At 37.4% G+C, this 24,916-nt stretch overlaps 4 protein-coding genes across 6 annotated transcripts in view; 1 reads left to right on the top strand and 3 right to left on the bottom strand.

Moving 5' to 3' along the window:
* LOC134673254 (DNA repair protein XRCC4-like) overlaps positions 1 to 24,916 on the bottom strand; it is a 161,831-nt gene that overhangs the window by 99,733 nt on the left and 37,182 nt on the right. The gene's annotated exons all lie outside the window — the stretch shown is intronic.
* Positions 1 to 24,916, top strand: part of LOC134673236 (bifunctional glutamate/proline--tRNA ligase) — a 74,685-nt gene that overhangs the window by 14,689 nt on the left and 35,080 nt on the right. The gene's annotated exons all lie outside the window — the stretch shown is intronic.
* LOC134673235 (serine/threonine-protein kinase PRP4 homolog) lies at positions 126 to 11,568 on the bottom strand. Its single transcript, XM_063531186.1, has 7 exons — positions 11,064 to 11,568; positions 6,296 to 8,406; positions 4,552 to 6,087; positions 3,911 to 4,188; positions 1,761 to 2,125; positions 566 to 806; positions 126 to 197 (listed from the first exon to the last, which is right to left on the bottom strand). The coding sequence occupies exons 1-6, from the start codon at positions 11,367 to 11,369 to the stop codon at positions 570 to 572; spliced, it is 4,833 nt and encodes a 1,610-aa protein (XP_063387256.1). The 5' UTR covers positions 11,370 to 11,568; the 3' UTR covers positions 126 to 197; positions 566 to 569.
* LOC134673257 (allergen Tha p 1-like) lies at positions 22,159 to 23,525 on the bottom strand. Its single transcript, XM_063531221.1, has 2 exons — positions 23,318 to 23,525; positions 22,159 to 22,569 (listed from the first exon to the last, which is right to left on the bottom strand). Exons 1-2 carry the CDS (start codon positions 23,493 to 23,495, stop codon positions 22,388 to 22,390), a joined length of 360 nt encoding a protein of 119 aa, XP_063387291.1. The 5' UTR covers positions 23,496 to 23,525; the 3' UTR covers positions 22,159 to 22,387.

Here is a 24,916-nt window from a genome sequence, read left to right as displayed (position 1 = left end):
GTCTCGTAAGAAAAAATAAGACATGGTCGACTCCCCCTAAATCGGTGTACGTAATTGAAAAATGGCGCCTTGGTTGGTTAACAAATTTGTTGTATTGTCGAAAATAAAAACGTCAAATAGAAAACTTAAAATTTACTCTTCACATAACAAAATTAAACAAATTAAAACGTAAACATTCTCCTATAATCTTCACTAAACTAATCAACACGATAGACGCCAGGCCGGGGTTCAGGCTGACCGAAAAGAAGATGGCGGCTTAGACGCATTTTACCCCAAATGGTGAGGAAATGCCGATGACAGGGTCGAGTGGAGAAAACGAGGGTATGCCTTTAACCTTTTGGACGCCAAACGGCGCATCCATTTGCCGTGCCACTGACGCCACGGGGATTAAATTTAGTTTCGTCAATAAATAATGCCAACCTAAAAGTAGGGTGTTGTTCAGTTGATTTTCATCAAAAACGATCGACGTCAAATGCCTTGGGCGTCGTTGTCACGATTTTGCGTTGACGTCAATTGCCGTCTGTGGCGTTCAAAAGGTTAAAAAAGTAGGCAAATTAAAAAAAACTAGTTCAACAGTCATCGAAGGACTCGTAAATGAAAGGGTTAGCGAACACGAATTCAATGGCGATCCGGCACCGCGGATGCATAACTAGCATATTATGAAGGAGGTCCAAAAACGAGCGCAGTTTCCTCTTGTCCTCTCGCTTGCTCGCCACGTCTCTCTCTTTCCCCCAATCGGCGGTGTAGGCTTGGTATAGGGTGGAATTCAGTCTCCCGTTGAATTCGATCTCATTTATTATGATTTTCTGAAAAAAAAAAGTATTTATTACATTGTTATTTACTTACCCCTCAATTAGCTACTAATCGTTTGTCTTTATCTGTCATTTTGACTTATGTATTTGTAAGAAAGGGATAAAACATAATTTAACTAAGTCGTCTTATCGTGCTTCAAATTAGACAAGTCGGTACAACTCTGTTAGATTATTCGGTACTTTTGCTGTCTTAAGTTGACGTTGGACAATTCACAAAACGGTATCGTCTTGGGTCGTCCCATTCATTTTTCGTGAAGTTCTTAAATTAGTCCTATTCTGCTTTCGTCACAATCGTCGGTGGCTTTCAATGTAGAATGAGTGACGAAAGCAGAATAGGACTAATTTAAGAACTTGACGAAAAACGAATGGGACGACCCAAGACGATACCCACAAAACATATGGCGCCGTTGAGCGCTATCTACTTCAGCTGCCGTTTCACGAGTTTTCTGACTTTTCTGATATTCACAAGTCTTAAATAAAACAATCAATTAAGCAGGCCACTAACGAGCCTTCTAAATGGATGTCGTTGCAATGGATTCATCCAAATGGACGGCATCCTAATTATAAACATTGTACGTTTTTGACATTCACGGACCGATTTTGGATTGCAGCCACGCAATTTGGACTGTTGGAAGGCTCGTCAGTGGCCACCTTTGCTCTTTGGTTAAAACTGTAGGTAGTTAGACTCTCACCACGCTAGCTTTGCATTAACTTGGCAGTAAGTTTACATATCCCTATCTGCCCTGCTTATCGCATGTGCAGTACTTGCACGAAAAACATCGTTTAAATAAAGAACTTATTCAAAGAGAACAAGATAAATAATTGCATGTCTTTTCAACTGCGATTACTGCATATGTTGTTAGCACGGCAGCTATAATCCCCATACTTATCGCTTGGTATGAAAACTTAGCGTGATCTCTAATAAAAGTTTGTAAAAAAAATGAATACCTCTTTGCTCCCAACAATTTTCGTAAACGCCGTGCCCCTAAAATGCGCATTCCTAAACTTTGACTCCATCAACATCTCCATAGGAATAGCACCGAGCGAACACAGCTGCTGGTACAGTATATTATTATTATAAAACCCAGGGAACGCCTTCCTAGTGGTCGCCATCTCGTACATAACCAGCGCTGTCGACCACACGTCTATCCCGTAGCCGGCTGGATAGCCTAATATGAGCTCTGGTGCCCTGTAGTTGACAGTGCCGGTGTTTGGTAAGAGGTTGCTGTCTTTGAAGTAGGTTGCTTGGTCGAAGCCGCAGAGTTTTAGTCGGGTTTGCGATGAGTTGATGAGGATGTGGCTTGGTTTTATATCTGCAAAATAAGATAAATAGAAATAACATCAGAAAACATTATCTTTTAGTTATAAATATATATTTTTTAAGAGGAAAAGGGATGAGCGCTTCTCCCTTCCCTATTTTTCTTTCTGGATATGGACATTATGGAAAATATTTATTATATATTAAGGCTGGGACATAGTCTGGCCAGCGAATCGTGGCACGTAGAAGGCCGACCGGAGGGCCGCAGAGGTAAAGGCAGCCCCAAGCTCAGATGGTTGGATAGCGTATACCAGGACATCAGGATCTTAGGAGTGAAAAGTTGGAGAAGGAAGGCCACAAACAGATCGGACTGGAGAGACTTGCTTGACCAGGCTAAGGCCCACCCGCGGCTGTAATGCCTCAGATGATGATGATGATGAGAGGAAAATGAGGACTAGGTATACTGGTAAGGGGATTTCGCGCGGTCGTCCAATTTCGTCTTAAGTTCATGTTTTAGTGAGTATTAAATAAATGAATAAATATTATGGGACATTTTTACACAAATTGACTGAGCCCCACGGTAAGCTGAAGAAGGCTTGTGTGTGTGTAGTCAGACAACGAGTACCCTTAACCTTTTAACCGTTCATATTAACCCTTGCTTTGTTTTAAGTATGACGGCAACATACTTGCCATCATACTTAAAACAAAAACGCATCTCTTACTATAAGAATTACGGTTCGAAATCGAATGACTAGAAAGGAATGTCAAATGGATATGTGATATGGGTTAAATTAAATGACCATCAAATGTAATGTCTATGAAACACATTGTTACATTTGTTAGACATATGTTCTATGAAAAAGCAAAACTCCTTAATCTATTTTTAACTCCTGGCCTCATTGCGAGGCAGGCAGCAAATGAACGACGAAGTGAAGAGCCTAACTCTTATCTATTTGGGTGAACGAACACAATCAGGACGTTATAAGCAAGAAATTAATTACCTTTTACACACTTAAAACTTAAATCAAACGTATTGAGGACATACTTCGTAGTTTAAATTGCCGTGTACAGATGTAGTGCATAATTGTTTTCCATCTTTTCTTGAAACTGTTCGCATTTGTCATGGTACTTCAAGACACGTTCGTTCGTACGTTTCCGTGAAAATACGATGGAAAAGAATTATGCACTACAACTGTATACAAATACGAGGTAGAAGAAAAAGCCATTTCCATACAATCGAAGTTAGGTACCCTTTCGTATCTCAATAGAAAAAAAGTCAAAAATCGAATCTATTACACCTTGATCGCTTCAAATGATGGTCTCCATGACAGTTCATTAGGGTTTAAACTCGGGACCCTATTACTAAGACTCCACTGTCTGTATGTCTGTCACCAGGCTGTATCCCATGAACCGATAGCTAGACAGTTGAAATTTTCACAGATGATGTATTTCTGTTGCCGCTATAACAACAAATACTAAAAAGTACGGAACCTTCGGTGGGCGAGTCCGACTCGCACTTGTCCTTGTTTGGTTTTTATATTGTAGCTGTAAACTAAAATGTTTGTAAACAATGTTGACAAAAATATAGCACATTAATTTATAATGTTTCATATAAGTAATAAAAAGCAGTTATTCCCATTAGTTACCACCAAGTTATTAACAGTGGTAAAAGGTGGGAAAAAAATCCCAATAGTTGCCACTGGTAGCAACTTGGTGGTAACTAGTGGGAATAATCATATTATTTCCCATAAATTTTTAAATTAAGAAGAAAAATACTTCACGGAACCGTCATAGGGATCATCATTCGACGCGAAGGGCGTAGTCAATACCAAACGCATACCTGAATGTATGATATTATTGTTCCTCAATATAGTCACAGCAGATACCAACTGTCTGCTCAAAATCTGCACATGATCAATGTGAAAACTTCGTTTGTTCTCAACTAAGGCTTGCTGGAGATTCATGGGATAATACTCCATCAAATAACACCATAACCCAGATGCCACAAATCCGGTGATCAAACGGACACAGTTGAGATTGTTCTCTGGAACGCCGTTTTGCAGTTCCATCATCATATTTTGCTTCTGAAGACCTACGTTGTAGCCGTTGAACTGTTTTCTGAAAGCATTTACACAAGTTAAAAAAAATGTTCACAAAGATAAAAGAGTTTGCAATGAATTTGATCGGATTTTGATAAAACTTGCCTAAGAACTTAAGAAGCACCGCTAGAAAACCTACAGTCAAACATAAAAAAAAATCACATCCAAATCAGGTCACCCATTTATCAGTTATATCAGTTCACACACACACACTTAGCGGTCAAACTTACAAGACCACACTTTTTTCAGAGGTAAAAAAGTAAGAAGAACTTGATTTAAACTATTTTTTTTTGCAAATAAATCAAGTAGGCATGCTTTAGGAGCTTCCAGCAAAGCTACCTATATAACTGAAATACATAAGAAATTGTTAATATGCACTTACTTCAATATTTTTATAGCATAATCCTGTTTGCTAGAATCTTTGCAACGATATATTTTGGAGAATTTTCCATCGTACCGTATTATGTCTGTAACTATGCATTTTTCTCCCAAATACAAAAACAATTCTGATTCCAGTGTTTGTACAAATTTGTTATTGGCTATACAGCGACTTCTTTCAACTCCTGTATTTTCTCCATCTTTGTCAACATCTTGTTTTTCTTTATTGTGCGCCTTTGTATCAAGTTTTGTGCTAATATTTGGTGTACATTTTTCGGGTATATCGTCAGTTGCTGTTGGTTTTTTACTTGAAGGCTTATCAGATGTTTTTGTATCAGTTTTACCGGCTACTTTAATAGTATCCTGTAAATTATCTTTGTTATCTTTGCTACTATGTATGCTTGCTGTTCCAGGTTGTGTTTTATTTGTTACCTTATCTTGAATTAAAGTTTTTTCACTTTCCGAATTAATTTTAGTATTCGTATTTGTGTCAATTTCGTTGGAAGTATCTTTCAGTGCTGTTTTGTCAGGCTTGCTTTGTTCAACCGTAGTTATATTTTCACTGTTAGCGTCCTGATTACTTTCATCTAACTGGCTAGTATCGATATTTTCTTCAATGTCGTAGTCTGTGTCTAATATTAATACTGATTCTGAGTTTACGCCAGTGGGTTCAATAGTTATTACTTCATCTGATTTCACTGGGCAAGTTTCCTTAGCAGACTGTAAGCCTTCTTCATTTGTGTCTAATATTGATTTAGAGTTTTCTCCAGCAGGTTCTATAATTCTTACTTCATCTTTTTTATCTGGCGAAATTACCTGGCTAGGCTGTATGTTATCTGTATTTTCTCCTTTCGTCGGCTGTTTGTTTTTAACTTCTGTTTCATTGTCACTGTCTGAATCTTCAATTAAAATAACATCAGGATCTGGTTTAATGCACGCCAATATTTCAGTTGTATTCTGGTCAAAAGTCTTGACTGTGTCCATTTGTTTAATCTCAGTTTTGTAAGGCGTATTAGAATTGTTCATAGATGCAATAAAGGATTTAATCGCATTCATTTCTACATTACTATTATCTTGAAGAGCATCTATAAGATCGTTGTGATCAGAGTAAATATTACTATCAGAATTCGACGTTGCCACAGGTATTTCAGAAGATGTTAGATGTTGTTTTATGATTTCTGGATGGTCCATTTTATTCACTAACTCAGCTCGTTTAGAATTATTCTCTAGCATTGTAATCAAATTTTTGCTGTCGTTTGTTTCTATATCAACATTTGTTTTACTCATATTCATCGCGGTAGATTCTTGAGCTTTATGAATTGAGATATTGCTATTGTGATCTGAGTCAGTACAATTCTCAGAACTCGTCTTTACCGTAGGTACTTCCGAAGGTGGAGCCCGTACGTTATTGTCTTCAGAATTGTAATTCTGGAATATATCCGTTTTGGTTTCAGGACTGGCGCTTTGTTCTGTAGTTGTATTATCTAACCCTGTTCTTATATCCGACTTAATTGTGTTTTGGGTTTCTTCACAGCAGGCACTGTAATAAAAAAACAACCAATAAAATATAGAACATTTGGGCTATTTATAGTTTTAGCCCCTTATTCATAAACGCGCCTCAATTAACTAATAATCGTTTGTCCTAATCTGTTATTTTGACTTATGTATTTGTAAGAAAGGGACAAAATTTAACTAAATCAGGCCCGTAAAGTTTTATGAATAAGGGGCTTAGACATTAACAAACTAACCTATTTTTATCGACTGTTGGCAGCAATGTAGGTTCTTGGCGATATTCTGTTTTATTTTCGGCAAACTTATCTTTACACATACTTTCATTTGTATTAAATATCACACTTTCTTCACTAGCCATAGCTTCTATTATCGTATTGTTGTTTGATGTGATGTGTTGCGCGTTGATATCAACAACAGTTTCTTCCTCATTCATTTTTCTGGTACAGTCTTTACACTCATTTAGACTTTCAGCTATTTCATCTACATTGAAGTCATCAAGGAAACTAAGGTCCATATTTTCCATCGTCTCGACGCTTGTCTCGACCTCACCTTTGGTAGATTCTTCATCACTGGAATCCTCGTGGCCAAATACAATATTGATTTCTAGCTTTATTTTTTTACATTTTTTATCTTTTGGTGACGATTGCTTACGCGCCAATTTCTTTACCGGTGACTTTTTCATTGTAGGTTTTTCTTCATTGTCGTCTTCCGCATTAAATGATATAATTAAATTTTCCTCGGGCACAAATCGGTCTCCGTTTGCCACTGTGGCGAACTTGTCTTTCTTGTGAATATGGTTCCAGTTATAGTCTTCTTTTCGATAATGGATTTCAGGATATTTACGCTTAAGTTTTGTTCTTAAATCAACATCTAAACCTCTTTGCAAAAGTTTTTCTGACTTTTGACAGTGATAAGCAGTTTTTTTGCCCGATATTTTTTCATGATGCGAGTGATAATAGCCTAATTCTTTATGGTAAAACTTTTCTGAATTATAAGATTGATGGTCTGTTTTTATTCGGGAAACCACGCTTTTGATCGGGGAGATACTTTTACTTAATCTTTCTTCATGGACAGATTTAAAGGTTGTCGTTTTCGCTGTGTTAATATCAGACGAAGACAATTTAATTTTTTTAGTCTTACTTCCCGAACATTCACCCTGACCCGTTTTTTTTTCTGGGGCACGTTTCGTTTTTAGTTTTTCATTAATACCTTCCTTTGTAAGAGTTCGCAGCAAATGCGTTTCTTTGTTTGTGACTGTATTATCCTTAGGTTTTTTTGACTGGATTTCTTGGCTTCGATTTTCTTTCGATTTAGTATGTTTTTCTAATTTACTGGTTTTTTTAGATATATCTGAAATATGTTCTTTTTTCGTTTTAAGTTTAGTAGGAAAAGTAGGATCTTTTTTATTCTTTAATTTATACATATCTTTAATAGTTTTAATATGAGCAATAATAGCTTCATGTGTTTTACGAGTTATATTTTCGTTTGTGTTTCTGGATGGGCTGGGGTCTTTATAATGCCTTGGCCTAGTTGTTTTAAGCTGTTTAATTACCTTAACATGCTTTGGTTGATCGTTTTCTTTGTTGTTTACCGGTTGACTTTGATGAGTTTCTCTATATTTAGGTTGCATTCGTTCATCACATTTTGTTCTATATTGTTTATCGATGTGCTGAACTGTAACTTTCTTTTTCAGCTGTTTTATTTCATTGACATTTTTTAGTTGTTCGGTATTTTTGTTAATCTTTACCTGAGTTTTGTCTTGGTTATTTTTGTACTGGCTATTATTCAAATCATGTTTTAATTGATTTGGCTTTTTATTCTTATTTAGGTCAGCAATTTCTTTGGTTGTTGCTGTATTAGGGGTTGCAATTTTATTATGGTTTGTTTTAATGGTCTCGTTATTATTTTGTGACGACGAAATGAATGCCTGTTTTTTTGGTGTAGTGCTGTTTTGAATACAATTGCTATTGGTAATATTTGGCCTAGCAGTTTCTTTGTCTGTTGCTTGGTGAATTGAAAGCTTATTGTATTTTGATTGCATGGGTATCTTGTAATTTTTTGGCAACGATGGTTCTTTTCGTACATCTGTAGTACTTGTTGATATATTATTGTTAGTGTTACTATTCGGCTTACTAGTTTCTTTGGCTATGCTGGGTTGAGGTAGAGGTTTAGGTTTTATGAGATTGATGTTAATCTTTGGTTGAGATTTTTTTTTCTCCATTGTTATCTGATCTGATTGTGTTTTAGTTTGGTGTTGAATAGTATTTGGTAACGTAGTTTCTCTGTTTCCTGGTATGGTTTCCGTATGTGTGATATGGGACTTTGGTTTTGGTGCCAAGGAATAAATCTGTCGGAAAAAAAGAGAAATATTTCAGATGAATTCAATAAATTTTCTTAATTTTTTTACACTGTCATGGTAGGATTATATAAAGGTATATTTCATAAAGAACTATTCGTGGTATCATTCTACTTCTTTCGTTCGAGTCGATATGTAGTATGTGTAAATATTGATAATTTATTTCCAATAAACAGTTTATAGAATAAATGCATTCAGAAACCTAAATATTTTTTTCATATGTTAGTTATGTTAGCATCATCATAACATACCAAATAGGCTTGTAGGTGAAAAAATAAACCGACAAAAAAATTTAATTATGGCTATTTAAAAAAAAAATTCTTAAGGTGATGATTTGATGATCGAATATTTTGTCCAATAGCAAAACAAATATTATGTACAGAGGGCCCAGTCAAGATGGCAATCGCACATTGACAAATGCTATGTATTGAGATGACATGCTACCAAAAGTCACGTGACTTCCATACCCTCAAAGCCCACCATACAAAGTTCCCCTATTTTTAATTTGAACCTTGTTGTATAGTAGATATTAGGGTGACTCATTTGTTTTAAAAATCAGTGAAACAAACAAAATGCTACTTTTTGAAAGGTTCAAATTAGATTGAAAGAGTGTACATTTTAATGCACATTGCGGTTATGTCTATATTATTTAAGTTTTGACAGAACAAGTAAGGGCAAATCGCCTAGCGTGGTACGGGCATGTGATGCGGAGGGATGAAAGTCATGTGACGAGAAAGGTACTACAAATGAATGTGGAGGGAAGCATGAGGAGAGGAAAACCGAGAAAAAGGTGGATGGACTGTGTGAGAGATGATATGAAACGAGCGCAAGTGAAAGATGAGATGGCGGGTGACAGAGAGGTGTGGAAGAGAAAGACATGCTGCGCCGACCACAAGTGAATGGGAAAAGGGCAAGAAAATGATGATTATTTAAGTTTTGATTGTCGTTTTGTACCGACAATTGTCATCTTGGCTAGGCCCCCGGTAATGGAGCTAGTTTCTTAATTTTCTTACTATACAACAACATAAAATAGTTGTCTCCAAACTATATGCCTGGCCCGAGAGCCTACCTGATTAAAAACTGCCAAATTCTATACATCCGGCCTGTGAAAACGTAACGGAGTGGAGGCCTGGCCCTCAGATCAAAGTGGACTCGGACTGGTAGAAAATGCCTTTAGGCATTATGTGCCATTTGTGCATTTTTTTGTATTTTGTGCAATGAAGTTTAAATAAATAAATAAAATGTTTGAACCTGATATGAACTATTTGGAATTAAAGTTTATAGCCTCACTTAGTACTAAGCTATTCAAGGGGTTCCAAGAATTAAATTTGGGTTTTAGTATGAATATTTATATGAGGTCATTATGAGGTCAATGTGTGCCTGCAGGGTTAGTGTAGTGTAGTGTACTGTTTCCACATTGATAAATGTTTACGAATCCATACATTTGCCACTAAACGCAATTAGAATAATATGTAGTAGTACGCCACACTTACACATACCTTAAGTAGATATTTTAATTGAAGACCTAAAATTGATCCGAGTCTAGCCATGTTTATAGAAAAATAAAATAAATCACTATGGTTTACACTGTGTGCCAAGAAGTAGACATACAAACAAACATCCTTCCATTATGATTAATTAACTGAGTTTTAAAATGTCTTGACTTCATAATTGATAATAAACTGAAATTTCGAATTTACTCAATAAACATGCAACAGCAATATTTACTTCCAAATTTAAATTAAAAGAAGTAGTACCATGAAAATTAAAGTAACTTTTATTCATAGAAATTATACCATAGGTAATTTTATTCAATGGTCAGTTGAAACTGCTTTTTTTTCTGAATTTTTTGTTTTGTAGGGGTTGTGTCTGTTAAAAACTGACCAATCTAGCTGGTATTTGGCAGTAAAGGAAATCATGTCTCAATTCTAACTCACATTTCATTGAAATAATGTAGTCCCCACTACTACGGAACTTCACATACACCTTTGGATTTCACAGAAAGCAACTGGCAAATATTAAATGAAATTTTATACTTCAGTCCTAAGAACTTATACAGATATGAACCCAGGTTAATTTAATGTGTACTTACTAACATTAGCATATTAAGATTAATTTTCTATTGTATTAATAACAAATGATATGGGCTTTTGTGTCTGAAATAAATAATTGATTGATTGATTAACACATTCACTGTTCATGCCCTGTGTATGGGTCACGAGAAGCCTCTATTACAGAGCTGTAAGGTTGACAATTTAGATTGGGACAGTGAATGTGTTAACCTGGCCTCTGGGTTTATGAGCTCTGCTAAGACCTTACCATACCACTTTTAATTTGGTTTGTATTAGGGTTAATAAATGAAGTCGGTAGGTCGGTACAATATAATTCACACTTGTATTGTAGTTCGGGCGATTTTCCGCAACTGGACGACTGGCGCCTATTTTGCGTGACGGGGGTGCGGGGTAGGGTAGTACTGCCAGCCCAACTCCTCAAAGAATCCTGTCAACCATTGATGTTGAGTAAAACCCCGGGGAGATCACTCGGGGATCCGCGAGAGGTCTTGCCACAGCACCACTTGAGATGCTGTCTCTTCTGTTTCCATGCACCCTCGCCATATCACACTTATCACTAAGTTATCACAAACTTACTCTGTCAAACTTTGTTGAAGTCCCACCAATACTCTGAAGATAATTAGTTGCCCAACTTGTTGGTGACCTTTGAACTTTGCGTACATCAATCAGGACGTCATTATTTCTGCCACTGAAATTCACTTTTGCACCAGATTTTCTTGCAAAAACACTAGCATGGCTAATGCTTGGGGTAGGAGCAGGCAAAGGAGCATCACTTTCTTTGACTTTCTTAGGTGGGGGTTCGTAGAGCGTATCGATGTTATCAATAGGCACAATCACAAGATTTGGACTGTCCTCCTGGATAAGGTAAGGCTTCTTCGACATTTTACACAGAAATGGAAATAAAAAGTCACGTTTGCAAGACCCGCTCGTTCATTTGTTACGCGATGTTCGAAAGTGCAATAAAATCAAAGAAGGTAGGTAAACAAATTCGTTCTGTCAGCAGAAAAAACAGTTTCGCAAAGTATGATTGGAAATGCTGAACTTTTGACTTAAATTAGCACTTTTCGTAAATAATACGCTTGCACTGGGTTCATACATTGACATTCCATAAATCTTACATTGTCGTTTAGAATAATTTCAAAAATAGAACTAACATAGAAATGTTTATGAATCAACTTAATAACGACGGTCAGTCATAGATTTGAAATACGACTCGCGCACATTTTATAACCTTTCCGAAGCTAACTCCATACTTAGTTTACGACCTTGACATATAATTAATTAATGTTTATATTTACAAAGTTGTTATCAATACTATAATTGTATTTTAACGTAAACTTCCGCCCGATAAAAATCACTTTGAAACTATTGTTTGAATGGTAGCATTCGTCGCCCGCGATAAGTTTTTTCTTGTTTTGATCCCACTTGACATTGACAGATAGGTTGTAGGTGTTGCCAGGTATCTTTCTCAATTCCCTCAAGTTATTATACTTAGGTACCAGTGGCCTATTTTATAAGGCTACAAGTTACAAATTAGCAGAAGTCTCGTTCTAACACATAGGGTTAGTAAGAGACTTCCGCTTGTAAATTGTAACTTGTAGCTTTATAAAATAGGCCACTGATCTCTACTTATCTTGTAAACCATGTTTTTAGGGTTCCCTACCCAAAGGTGAAAACGGGACACTATTACTAAGACTCCGCTGTTCGTCCGTCTGTCTGTCACCAGATCTCATGAACCGTGATAGCTAGATAGTTGAAATTATCACAGATGATGTATTTCTGATGCCGTTATAAAAACAAATACTAAAAAGTACGGAACCCTCGGTCGGCGACTCTAAAAAAGACTCATTTATTTAATCTGGGGGCCCGGGCTAAGTCGAGCAAAACAAAGAGGCATTAAACGCATTAAAAAGTTAAAGATATCTAATATTGATACGGTTTTAACACCCCCTGGCACTGACTAAAATAACCGACTTGGTTTCACATTATAATGTGAAAAAATAAATATTTTATAGTAGAAGAATTGAGTTGCGAGACTTGCATCTTTTTACTAGTAATGTTTTTGATGGGATTTTTTTATACCACGACGGCGACAAACAAGCTTACAACTGGCCTGATCGCAGGCGAAGGTTTTTTATTATGGTTTAAGTTTTTTATTAAATCGTTATATTTCAAAAGTCGCTGTGGTAAGATATACATAACTGGAGGTAAAAAATATCCCTTGCAAAAGCCATGTCACAAACTTTGGTACTGTAGGTACATTAAATATTAGCTAGATGCCTAAAAAAATACTCACCATCACAACACAACCTTATGCTTCAGAGTTTTTACCCAGAATACTATAAATACTTAACTAACACACTTTTTTATTCACGTTTTTCTCACACGAAATATTAGTAAAGATTGAATTACACAAGTAAACAAGTGAGTCTAAACCGTAAAATTATTCAATATTAGTAAAGTTATTTAAAAAAGGATTTAAAATATTGAATAATTCATCTTCGCCCTATTGACCACACAAGGAAGCGTCAAGGACTGAAGAACAAGTGATTTCGGCGTCAAGTCGGGGTTGTCATATCATAACAATGATTTGGCACACCCGAATGCTCAAGTGAACAGAGTGCCTATCGCGAACAACGTTCGACGTGTTGCCTCCCTGTCACACTTACGTACAAATTTACAAGTCCGAGAGAGAGGCAACACGTCGAATGTGGCTCACGGTAGGCCCTCTGGGCAAAGCGCGCTCTCGGATTACGTATAATGGTTTCGGATAATAAGGTCCGGCTACACTGGTGCACTCGAGATTGAGAACAAGTTGGCTGCGCTCGCTCAACCAATAGGCATGTCGATCGCATGGATGGTGGGGACAAAAAAAGGTTAGTCAGGTAACGTACCCCGATAATGAGAAATTGATAACAATTGTGGCTTTCCATTCAGAAATTCTGATAGAAAGCTTATTGCACATGAGCACTGATATTTATTCCTGAGTTTAGGGTGTGTTTTTATGTTTTTAAGTATTTGTATATTAAGTCTAAGTACTCACAACACAAGCCTTATTGAGATTACTGTGAGACTTAGTCAAATAGTGTAATAAAATAATGTACTATAATATTTATTTATTTTAACTGGGTTTTGTTACTAGAGTTAGACCAAGAAAAGTCTGCAGAGATTTTGATAGCCGACGCAGTGCTACTTTTGTTTTTAACGTCAAACTTCTATGAAAAAATTACTTATAAATAACTCTTCCACTACGTGAGCTATCAAAATCGCTGCAGACTTTTCTTGGTCTAACTCTAAGAAAGCGTGGAATAGTGAGTATATTTTCCTCTTCTATAGTTTGGCCAGGGATTTTATCATTAAACATAGACAGAAAGAATCATATTGTTTTTGTCCTAAGCTAGTAGGTATTAGCACCCAAAAGAAAGGAATGATTATAGTTATTTTTGGTCTTATTTACTGACAAATGTGAAGGAATTAATGAATAAACTACTAATAATAATGTAATTTTTGCGACTTCGACTGTACCCTGATAAATAAAATTAGCTATAGCTCAGATATTTTTGTTTAAAGTAATAATTATAACTGTAATTAGCTGTCGTATTTTTAATTGAGGAAACTGTAGGTTTAAGCATATTATCATATATTTCTGTTTAACTGTAAATGTATACAACGGTTTGTTTCTTAATAAACAATAAACAAATACGAAATTGCTACAATTGACGTCAGTGGGCATGGGGGAAAATCTTAAGTAATCTTATTGTAGCAATCGTTATATGGATACCTATAAGTATTACAGTCTTCATATAGTCTAATAACTTGGCGAGGCGAATAAGATCCTCCTGTCAAGGACAAGTACCTACCGCATCCTTAATTCTTTTTTAAAACATAAACCAGTTATAACGTGCCTAACAAAGTTAAAATATATTTCAAACATTCCTACTATTCAATTCCACTTTATTAAATAAAACAAACGTACTGAAATAATTATCTTCGCACCAAAATGCGCCGTCGAAAAATATCTCAAATATCTTATAACGTTACTATAGTTCGTTTTTTTTAGCATTAGAAAGAACTCCACAGAAGCAAGCGTGCAGTTTTTATCAGGCTCTTTAATTGTTAATAATTATTGAATTATCTAATGTAGCATGGTCAATACATATAATTTACTTCAAATAATTACCGCTAGAAGTGCTGGATTTGGAACCACAAGCTTACTTCTGCGAAGTTCTTTCTAATGCTAAAAAAACGGACTGTAGGTACATTACTTAAAATCTTTTAAAGTGAGTTTAACGCATGGACATATATATTACTTCGTAAGGACGCGGCTAACGAGCACTAAAAAGGGGGCCGCTACATGGGTGTGATATTTGCATTTATCACACCCCGGCGCTCAGTCGTGTGGCGAATTGCGCAGTAGAAAGTTGTCACGCAGCATAACACAAAAATGCCTTATTGCGTTGTAAAAGGGTGCAAAAACCATTATAGGAAGTATAAGAAAAAAAATGGGACCTCATATCATCGGTAAGTAATTTCCAATTAGGTTTATTTATTGCTTAAAACCAATTTTAAACGATAATTTTATTTCATTCTCACGCGCAACTGATGTTCGCTCGTACGTCATAGCGCTAATGCATTAACCTTGTAAGGACGTCATTTCTCTTTGGAAGTTATTATGAAGTAGAAATGCATAATGCGTGATTTGTATAGGTAAATTTACTTAAATATGATTAGTTGATTACCTACCGGATATAATTACCGAAATTAAAGTACCTATTGTCTGACTTACAGAGTTTGTTCCCGTTTCTTTTACATAATTATTAAAAACATTCAAAATAACAAGATCAAGTATTTGTTATTGTTTTATTCGTTGACTTAGGTACCTAGTATATTAATTCTTGTCAGGTATAAGTTTTTAATTAACTGTAGGTAAAACTCAAAAAAATTTAACAGGTGAGCGCTAGGAACAAAGCGCGCATTTTCAAACACCGATTAATTCACATCGCTGTATTTATTACTTTCCATTACCTACTTATATTTTTGCATCATGTTTGTGGACAGGTGGCACGCTCTCGTTTCGGAGGCCAAGATTCTCTTTGGATCACTGAGCCAAAATAGTTAGTTAGTTTGTATTGCTGTATAGATTCCTTCTTTTTTACTCTACCTGTTTTGCAAACAAGAAACTGACAGAAATAGTTGTTCGCCGCATTTTACCCGCGAAAGCTCGGGAGGTACTTATCGAACTGTACTGCTGTAGCTAGTAGCTCGGCCAACTTGTCGACCTTGACAGAGCCGGCTTAAGGCTCCTCTTCACGTTGGGCCAACGCCAACGCCAACGAGGGACGCAGCCATGCGGTAGAATGAGATAGCAATATCACTTGCTCCTTCTAACGCATAAATGCGTCTCTCGTTGGCGTTGGCGTTGGCCCAACGTGAAGAGGAGCCTTTACACAGGGCGGCACACCGCACGGCGCGAATGTTTAAAATATTGCATTGCCGCCTGAGACGATAATGACATCACGAAATAACGTAGAAGAACGGAAACTTAGAAGGATAAGTTCGCCCATTTTAATACAATAAATATCGTTTTGATTAACCATAAACTTATTCGACGCTCCTCTGATATAAACCGCGAATAAACTTAACAAGCCTTGTACGCCCGTACAAAGTTATCGCGAGAGTCGAGCTCACGTAGTTGTACGCAGTGTGTAACAGATGGCGCTTTTTTGCTGACATGAAGCTCGCAACAGGCAATTCGTATGCATGCGCTCATCCATAGTTTATATCTATGGTTTAACGTAATTTGCTGGCAACATTTATTTATAATACCAAGACTCGTTCACTCCGTTCATCTTCGAAGCTCGCCCCTGTGGATACAGATAACAAAACAAAAAAACCGGGCAAGTGCGAGTCGGACTCGCCCATGAAGGGTTCCGTGGCAGCAAATAACATAATAGAATTGCGGTTTATAGGCCAAGAAATAAGAAGTTATAGAGGGAAATGCTAGGAACACAATTTTTGACTCCGTAACTTTGTTTGGACTAGTTAGGAGGTGAACATATCAAAAGTCCCCGGCCGTAGCCTCGGTGCTGGGGGGGAGAGGGGGGAAAGAAGGTCTCATTTTTCGGTTTTTCACTAATATCTTGGAAACTATGCGTCTTAGCGACATGACTACTGAGACAAACCAAAAGCTGATAAAAATTGTTACAAGTTTTATTCAGTCATGTTTTTCGATATCTTGAATAATTTTTGAGATATCCGCTCTTGAAAGTTTATTTAGGGCTTTAAATTTTATCTTGATATCTACATTAGTGAAGCTGCTAGGCCGTGTTTGGTATCATTTTCGTATAAATCGGGGATGCTGAATTCATTTTTGGTATCACATTGACACCATTCCTAAGAAAAAACATATAAACTTTAAACAAATAACTTTTTTTTTTAATTCCTCTTCACGCTTAAACCGCTCAACCGATTTAATTGTAATTTGGTATACAGATATTTCGAGTCCCAAGACAGGACATAAGATACTTTTTATCTCAATAATCATCCTTAAAGTTGTGAAATGGAGTATGGGGGGAATTCAACTTCATCGACGAAACTGAATTCCTGAGGTTCATACTGCTTAAGGTAAGGTTTGAAGTCATGTTAGGTATCATTTTCATCTAAATCACAGATGTATACCATCCTAAATTTCACCTAAACCGGTTCAGCGGTTACTGACTCCCCATACAAACTTCCACCCCACTTTTCACATCCTCAAAAGATGCTTTTGGTTATAAAAACTATCCTATGTCCTGTGTCGAGACTGAAACTATTTCTGTACCAAATTTCAACGAAATTGGTTCAGCGGTTTAAGCGTGAAGAGGGATTTAAAAAAATATATATTTATTTAATTTTTTTTTTTACTTCGGAATAGTGTCAATGTGATACCATAAATGAATTCAGCACCCTCGATTTATACGAAAATGATGCCAAACATGGCCTAACAGGATCACTGATGTAGATATCAAGATAACATTAAAATCCCTAAATAAACTTTCAAGAGCGTCTATCTCAAAAACTATTCAAGATATCGAAAAACTTGACTAGATAAAACTTGTAACTAATTTTATGAGCTTTCGGTTTGTCTTAGTAGTCATGTCGCTAAGATGCAAAGTTTCCAAGATATCAATGAAAAACCGAAAAATTCGACCTTCTTACCCCCCTCTACCCCGCAGCACCGGGGCTACAGCCAGGGACTTTTGATATGTTCACCTCCTAACTAGTCTAAACAAAGTTACGGAGTCAAAAATTGTGTTCCTAGCATTTCCCTCTACAACGTTTTTTGAGCATTCATTTCCTGACCTATTACGATTTATGACGATTAAAAAAAAACTACTTCAAGTTTCAGTTCTAAGTATGGGGGACCCCCAAAATTTATTGTTTTTTTTTCTATTTTTGTGTGAAAATCTTAATGCGGTTCACAGAATACATCTACTTACCAAGTTTCAACAGTATAGTTCTTATAGTTTCGGAAAAAAGTGGCTGTGACATACGGACGGACAGACAGACAGACATGACGAATCTATAAGGGTTCCGTTTTTTGCCATTTGGCTACGGAACCCTAAAAATGAGATTGCATTACGTTGGCACATGGTAGGAATGTAGGGATAGTACCTACTCGGAATAGTTTTGTATTGTCTTAATTTTTCAAAGGTCTCTAGTCTTTTGTATTCCGACATCTGACACCGTTTGCGATGCTCTGTTTAAAACACCAATTATTATGATTTTGCGGAAATATGTATTTGCTCAAGAATTGTCGCGTAGTTAAATTATATAAGACCCACTAACGCTATATTAGGTAAATAATAAGATGGAACACGCGATTTTAAACAAAATGTACAAGTCTATTTTCATCACCCATAGATAGACTATATAGATAGAGTTTATCTATAAAGCCCCCTCCAGACTATGTGCGTGAATCGCGGCGCCACGTCGCGGAGCGAACATATCGCGAAGTTGACGAATGACTCCACACTCGCACACTTCACGGCGATTTCGCAGTTTGGTTTGCGGCAATATGGCGGAAAAGCATCAGCTGATCGAGTTTAACTGTTAGTTATCTATGGCATCATACGTAATTTAGCTGTTTTTCCATTTTGTTTTATTGTAAAACCGTAAAATATAGCTACTTAATATAAAGCCCCCTCCAGACTATGCGCGTGAATCGCGGGCGAAGCCGCGAACGCGAGTGTGGAGTCGATTTTCGCAGACAGCGAAATCGACTCCACACTCGCGTTCGCGGCTTCGCCCGCGATTCACGCGCATAGTCTGGAGGGGGCTTAATATAATCATAATATCATTCATATTTATCTTGCCACAGAGGAGCCAAAATATTGTGTAATGTGGAGTCTTGCAAGTTCGCGCTTCGCGTCTCCTTTGACGCGGGCTGAAATACCGACAAAAAACGGAGAACAAGGCGCGAAGGCATGAATAATCTGCGAAATCGACGCCACACTCACATTTGCGGCTTCGCCTGCGACTCACGCGCATAGTCTGGAGGAGGCTTAAGAAAGTTCAAGCGTTAGTCGATCTTCTCTTTCCGCACAGACTCTAAAGCCTCCTCCACACTCGTGCGCGAATCGCGGCGCGAAGCCGCGAACGCGAGTGTGGCGTCGATTTTCGCAGACAGCGAAATCGACTCCACACTCGCGTTCGCGGCTTCGCCCGCGATTCACGCGCATAGTCTGGAGGGGGCTTAATAAAAAAACCTTATGAAAAAAAGCGGGCAAGTGCGAGTCGGACTCGTGCACGAAGGGTTCCGTACCATAATGCTAAAAAAGGCAAAAAAAAAAACGGTCACCCATCCATCTGACCCCGCCCGACGTTGCTTAACTTCGGTCAAAAATCAAGTTTGTTGTATGGGAGCCCCACTTAAATCTTTATTTTATTCTGTTTTTAGTATTTGTTGTTATAGCGGCAACAGAAATACATCATCTGTGAAAATTTCAACTGTCTAGCTACTTATCACGGTTCGGTAGCCTGGTGACAGACGAACGGACGGACGGAAAGCAGTCTTAGTATTATCATGCCGCGATCAGAAAGGGATTAGAAATAACAGATTTCCATACACTTACGTCTAAATCAATATGGATTGACAGCTATCTCAATCCCTTTTTAATTGCGATTCAGTAATAATAGGGTCCCGTTTTACCCTTTGGGTACGGAACCCTAAAAAGTAGCGTGATAATGATAACTGAACCCTATATACTTACGTTATTCTTTGAACTGAACCAGGGGTGCAAAACTCGTGACTTCGGTCAAACTATCCGCTCGGCTCAGCATTGCTCCGAGCAATTATTAGGGTTGGCACCACTTGACTTCCTTTTGCGTGCACGACCACAGATAAGATAATCACTTGATTTTTGACAACCCTAAATAGCCCAAAGGGATAGTGCCATATATTAGAAAGAGACAGCATGATTCGACCCTGAACCGCTGTCAAACTATGAAACTACGTATTTGTAGGAAGTTTCCTTTCTGTACGGTAGTACTATTAATTATTCTGTGACTTAACCCTCTGCGGGCTATATTATTATTTACTAATCTCAATTCAAAAGAATAAAACCTACATATAACATAGAACCTATGTCAAAGAACATTATTAACCTACATAATACTGTACATAATAGACAAATATTAGGAAACTTTAGAATTTTGACTGTGACAGAATGTCATAATAACTTGATCATCAGCGGATCAACAGAAAAGTCATATTTCTGTGTTACCTTTCCTGTAGAAACATATTATAGTGTGTTTGTTATAATGCCTATCGACTGCCAAAGATTTACCTCAGGAGGTAAGGGGAATTTAGGGATGTTTACAGAAAGAACCCCTCATATAATCGCTGCCGGCAAACCAACGGCTCAACCAGATGATACAATGGCAGATTATTTGCAGCATTACCTCTTAGAAGAAGAAGCCGATGCTTTAATTCGGGATGCGATACATCCACCAAAACCTCCACGAACCCTTACCCCTTTACGCAAACCCTTCCCCGAAGATAGAAGAAATGCCGCGTTTTTTACCGATGTCCGAGAAGTAATGTTTTCGAAAAAGAACACGAAGATTCGAACCCTAGCCGAGGATTTAAAATCCACCGTATATGCTTCCTACTGGAAACCTCTCGGCCAAAGCAGGGATCCTGCTCCTATGCTGCCAGGAGGTTTAAATAAAAATACAACTTTCGGAAAGAAAACAGAACGTGTGTCTTTATACGATTTAGTCATGCCCAAGGTTCCTTTACCTGACAAGACCCCGCCTTTCAAACAAGCCGGTGTTCAAAAGAAGCGTAATTATTGTGAACCATTCAACCCCGACGCGATTTTCCGTGACAAGAAAGAACTCTTAGAATGCGTAAAAAAATGCCTGACTGATGACAATGTTCAAAATGGTATCACTGCCGTCGTAGTTGCAAGTAGCCATGCAGACTATTTAAACGCTAACCATTCACGGCTAGGAAAGGTATTGGCCCCTTGTGATAATATAAAACAAGTACCAGAAGGCAGCAGCTTTGGTGCTCCGTCTGGAACTCAAATACCCTCCGTGGAATCTTTCACTTCCTGTAAACTATACCCGGAAAAGGAATTCATCAAGAAATGTTTTGCTCATCTCAATCGTGTAAGAAGAGTCTTAGCCAAACTGTTCTTACCAGATTTCTTCGTTAAATTCTACTTACTCCTTAAACACTTTGATACAGAACATTCGGGGTGGCTATCAAAAGATATCGTTTACGAACAGTGCTTTATAAAGAGGATCAAATTCGATTCTTTCATCATCGAAACTCTGTTATTATTGTGGAAAGCTTTCGATGGGTCCCGAATAAAGTATAAGACGTTCGTTCACGTGATAAATTATAGAGAACCGACGCCAGAGATCCCAAAAATACCTGACATACCAGACAATTGCCTTAGCTACCAAACGACATACATGGAGTTGAGCGAGCCAAAATGTCCTGAAGTAATAAGTCCAATGGCGGGCGTTCCATCCGGGCGATATTTCGATCGCGACTACCCAATAATACCTGAAAATTGCTGCAAGAAGGATATATCTTCTCTTCCACAAGAATCTGACGCAAAGGCCTGCTTGAACCCAAGCGTCTTTTCCGCGTTTAACGTCAGCCACCGTGACATGTATGCTAAAAGAGATCCTCAACTAGTTAGAAAAGTATTTGAGAAGAGCGGAGAACAGTTCACGGACGACACTTTTGAGGAAATTTGGCAAGAAGCTATGAAACAACATTCTGATGGATGGGTGGGTTTTGAGACGTTCAGGCGCGCATTGATTAAGTCTCAAGGTAGAAAATAGATTCTCGTTAAGAACAATGTAGGTGTAGCTTAGTATTACTTGAATTTACTGAAAGAAATGTTGCAATATTGTCATATTATACTTTTTTTTTAATACGCCAAATTATACTGCGAGTCTGAAACTATGACATTTGATCTAAGTTTTATGCTACAAGTATACAATTTTCGATTACTGATCGGATGTTTTGCAAACAAATTAGGTAAGGTATATTAGATACCTATTCAGTTGCGTATATAGGTAGGTAATTTATAAATTATATTATTTCTAGTAGGTATCTATTTAGATTGATAGACAGTTTTAGTTTAGATGTTGTGATAAATAAACTATATTATTCTTAATACTTTTTATTATACGATAAACTATAAATGAACGAAAAATATATAACATAAATCTTCAAAAACATCGACTCCCAATGAATTAAACACAAGTAAAACCCCGAATCTTCCACAGGGTCAATATTTTGCGCAATATTAGCTGGCACATGACTTGAAAGTGAGACAGAAAGCTAATTGCGCAATAAAATTGATTGTCTAAATCGTGCCTGGCCATAGACAAACTTAGTTCTTCAGGAAGTCTTCGAAAGACTTGTGGTATTTCCCGTTAGGGTCGTATTTGGAGACCAGCTGTTTCCACAGGTCGGGGTGTTTTTCTTTGAGCTCCTTGACCAGCTGCTTGCCGACGCTCTTCTGTTTGTCTGTGCACTTGGCGCAGCGGGTCGCCAGGGCCTCGGGAAGTTTATCTGTTAATAAAATACATCATTAGACTCAGCGGACTCGTACCCACCTAATAGGTATCATAAATATCGAAAATTCTATATTTGGATGTTTTATCTCCATCACGCAAAAACAGCCGTTTTTTATTGAATGGATCGATGAAATTTGGCACACATTATATTTCAGTACCCAAGAGAGTAAGGTAACCAAAAGGTAACCTATTCACAAATATTAATTAATAGATATATAAGAAACCAGGGAAGTTATTAGAGTCAGACCGAGATAATAGTTAATATTTGTTTTACAAGGGGCAAAGTTGCTGTTTAACCTCTTGTGCTAATATTGATTCCCAAGCAAGCGAAAGATTCTCAAAATTAAACCATGAGCGTAGCGAGTGGTTCAAAAATGGTCTATTGAGCGTTGTGTTGCGAGGGTTTCAAGGCACGAGGGTTAAACAAATTTTGCCACCGAGTGAAACACAAAATTTTTCACCATGCACCAACCCGAAGCAAATATTAAATGTAAAATATCAAACAAAATCAAATGGATGTTATTAAATATTATATCATTCAAAATCATCATTTAAAAGCCAATTCTACCAGCAAACATAACAAAACAACTTAAAATTTACACTTGATTACTTTGCCTCACATGTGAATTACTGATACGAGTAGCAAAGTGGAACTTTGCTATCCGTTTTTGAAGTGCAAAGTAAGCCTTTCCGAGCTGGTGTGGTGAAAATGTTTGTATTGACCTAGTACAATTACAACATACCTTTCAGCTGCTTAACCTCCGGAGTGCACGGGCCCTTGTCCACCAAACAATTAGTGTATCCCACCAACAGACGCTCGTTCCCCAACACCTCCGTCAGATCTATGTCATCGTGAGACGAATCGTATTTAGTCTCCGCGGCCACGTAGGCTATCAAGCAGGCAATCAGTACCGTCTTCATCTTGGATGACTCTGTGCTCTTGTCACTGCGAACCCGTATTTATATGCGGTAGGAACTTAGGTACCTAATCTAAGTTGAAAAGGACGATGGCATATGTGGCGGTTACGACTGAGTTCGAAAGCGTGTTTTAACAGCAATTTAACAGACGTAGACCTTATTTAGTTGGAATAAGGTATATGCTGGATGGCCATAGTTAATACTTAGATTGTGGATTCATACGGTTTACCGAGTCGATCACTGATAACTGAAGAACCAGTATGATATCGCGATTCGTCTTTGTGATAGGCCAACCGGGCTAGCATATAATTGGCGCGACAGTATCTCGCTGCGAGATACTGTCGCGGCTTTGTCGCGCGAATCTTGTGCTTGGCCTATCAAAACTTAATTAAAGTATCACGTGACTTCATAGCGTCTGTCATCCCAATACATTTGTTCTTCGTTTGGCGTTTGTCGATGTATAATTGTGTTTTTGGGTAGGCCCCCTGTAGAGTAGAGACTGTATGCGTACCTAAAACGGAGTCGTGGTTCTTCTGGGAACACTACAGATCATCTGTCTCCATTTCTATCTACTGGAGTGACAGAGATAATTCATCTTCGAAATAGACCATCTGGTTATCTCGAGTAATCGAATCGCCTACAATAACAAGCGATTGAAATAACAATAAAGTTTAGAAGAAGGCCTTAAGTGCCACAAGCGTTGTGGTGGGTATTCCCATACTTCACGGAAAGCTAAGCATTGTGATGACGTACTTAATTATTAGCATATTAATTATCTATAAGTAGTAGTAGGTAATTGCGCATATTAAATGATTCGCTGTATTGATCTATTTGTTCGATACATGTCTGCTATAGCATAAGGATATATCTGAGAAAACGACAATTTTCGATGAGCTTTCGAAATAAGACTACTTGTTTCCATAAAGCTGATCTTCATTCACATTCATAAAATAAGTAAAGAAGAAAGAATTTTGACGCTAAAGTAATCGCTTTAATAAGTCCAAATAAGGCGCTTTTAATTTAACTCCACGTCAGTGGCTACTAAGCATGATGCGGTTACTGGAGCTTTATGGATTTATAGCCAAAATTTGGAGTCACTAAACTATATCATTATATATTCGACTTTTACAGACTGCCTAAAACATAACACTCCTTTTCTAATTTTTATAAATAATCCGAACATTTACAACGTATTATATTCACCATTCAACTAGGCATGAAGATGGGGTCTACAGCATAATTTTTTCACAAAAAGATGGGTTAATTCCCGATTCGTCGAATTCACGTACGAGTAGGTATATTTGGTTTGTGACGCACTAAAGTAAATACGGCGAAACAAGAATTCGGCGAATCGGGAACTAACCAAATTATAAAAAAAAAGAGTTGCATCTTTTGACATTCAAGACCAAACAATGTAGTTCCTT

Source organism: Cydia fagiglandana, chromosome 18, assembly GCF_963556715.1.
Source record: "Cydia fagiglandana chromosome 18, ilCydFagi1.1, whole genome shotgun sequence".
NCBI lineage: Eukaryota > Metazoa > Arthropoda > Insecta > Lepidoptera > Tortricidae > Cydia > Cydia fagiglandana.
Note: the sequence above shows the minus strand (reverse complement) of the source record. Positions and strands in the feature narration are given on the sequence as shown.

Bases quoted from the DNA above. Each gene is read 5' to 3' on its own strand.
- LOC134673235 (XM_063531186.1), bottom strand. From the start codon at position 11,369: ATGTCGAAGAAGCCTTACCTTATCCAGGAGGACAGTCCAAATCTTGTG. The intron at 4,189-4,551 runs GTAAGTGCATAT...AAATGCTTTCAG, and splicing joins TATGCTATAAAAATATTGAA to AAAACAGTTCAACGGCTACA. The intron at 2,126-3,910 runs GTATGCGTTTGG...CTTATTTTGCAG, and splicing joins CAATAATATCATACATTCAG to ATATAAAACCAAGCCACATC.
- LOC134673257 (XM_063531221.1), bottom strand. From the start codon at position 23,495: ATGAAGACGGTACTGATTGCCTGCTTGATAGCCTACGTGGCCGCGGAG. The intron at 22,570-23,317 runs GTATGTTGTAAT...TTTTATTAACAG, and splicing joins GGAGGTTAAGCAGCTGAAAG to ATAAACTTCCCGAGGCCCTG.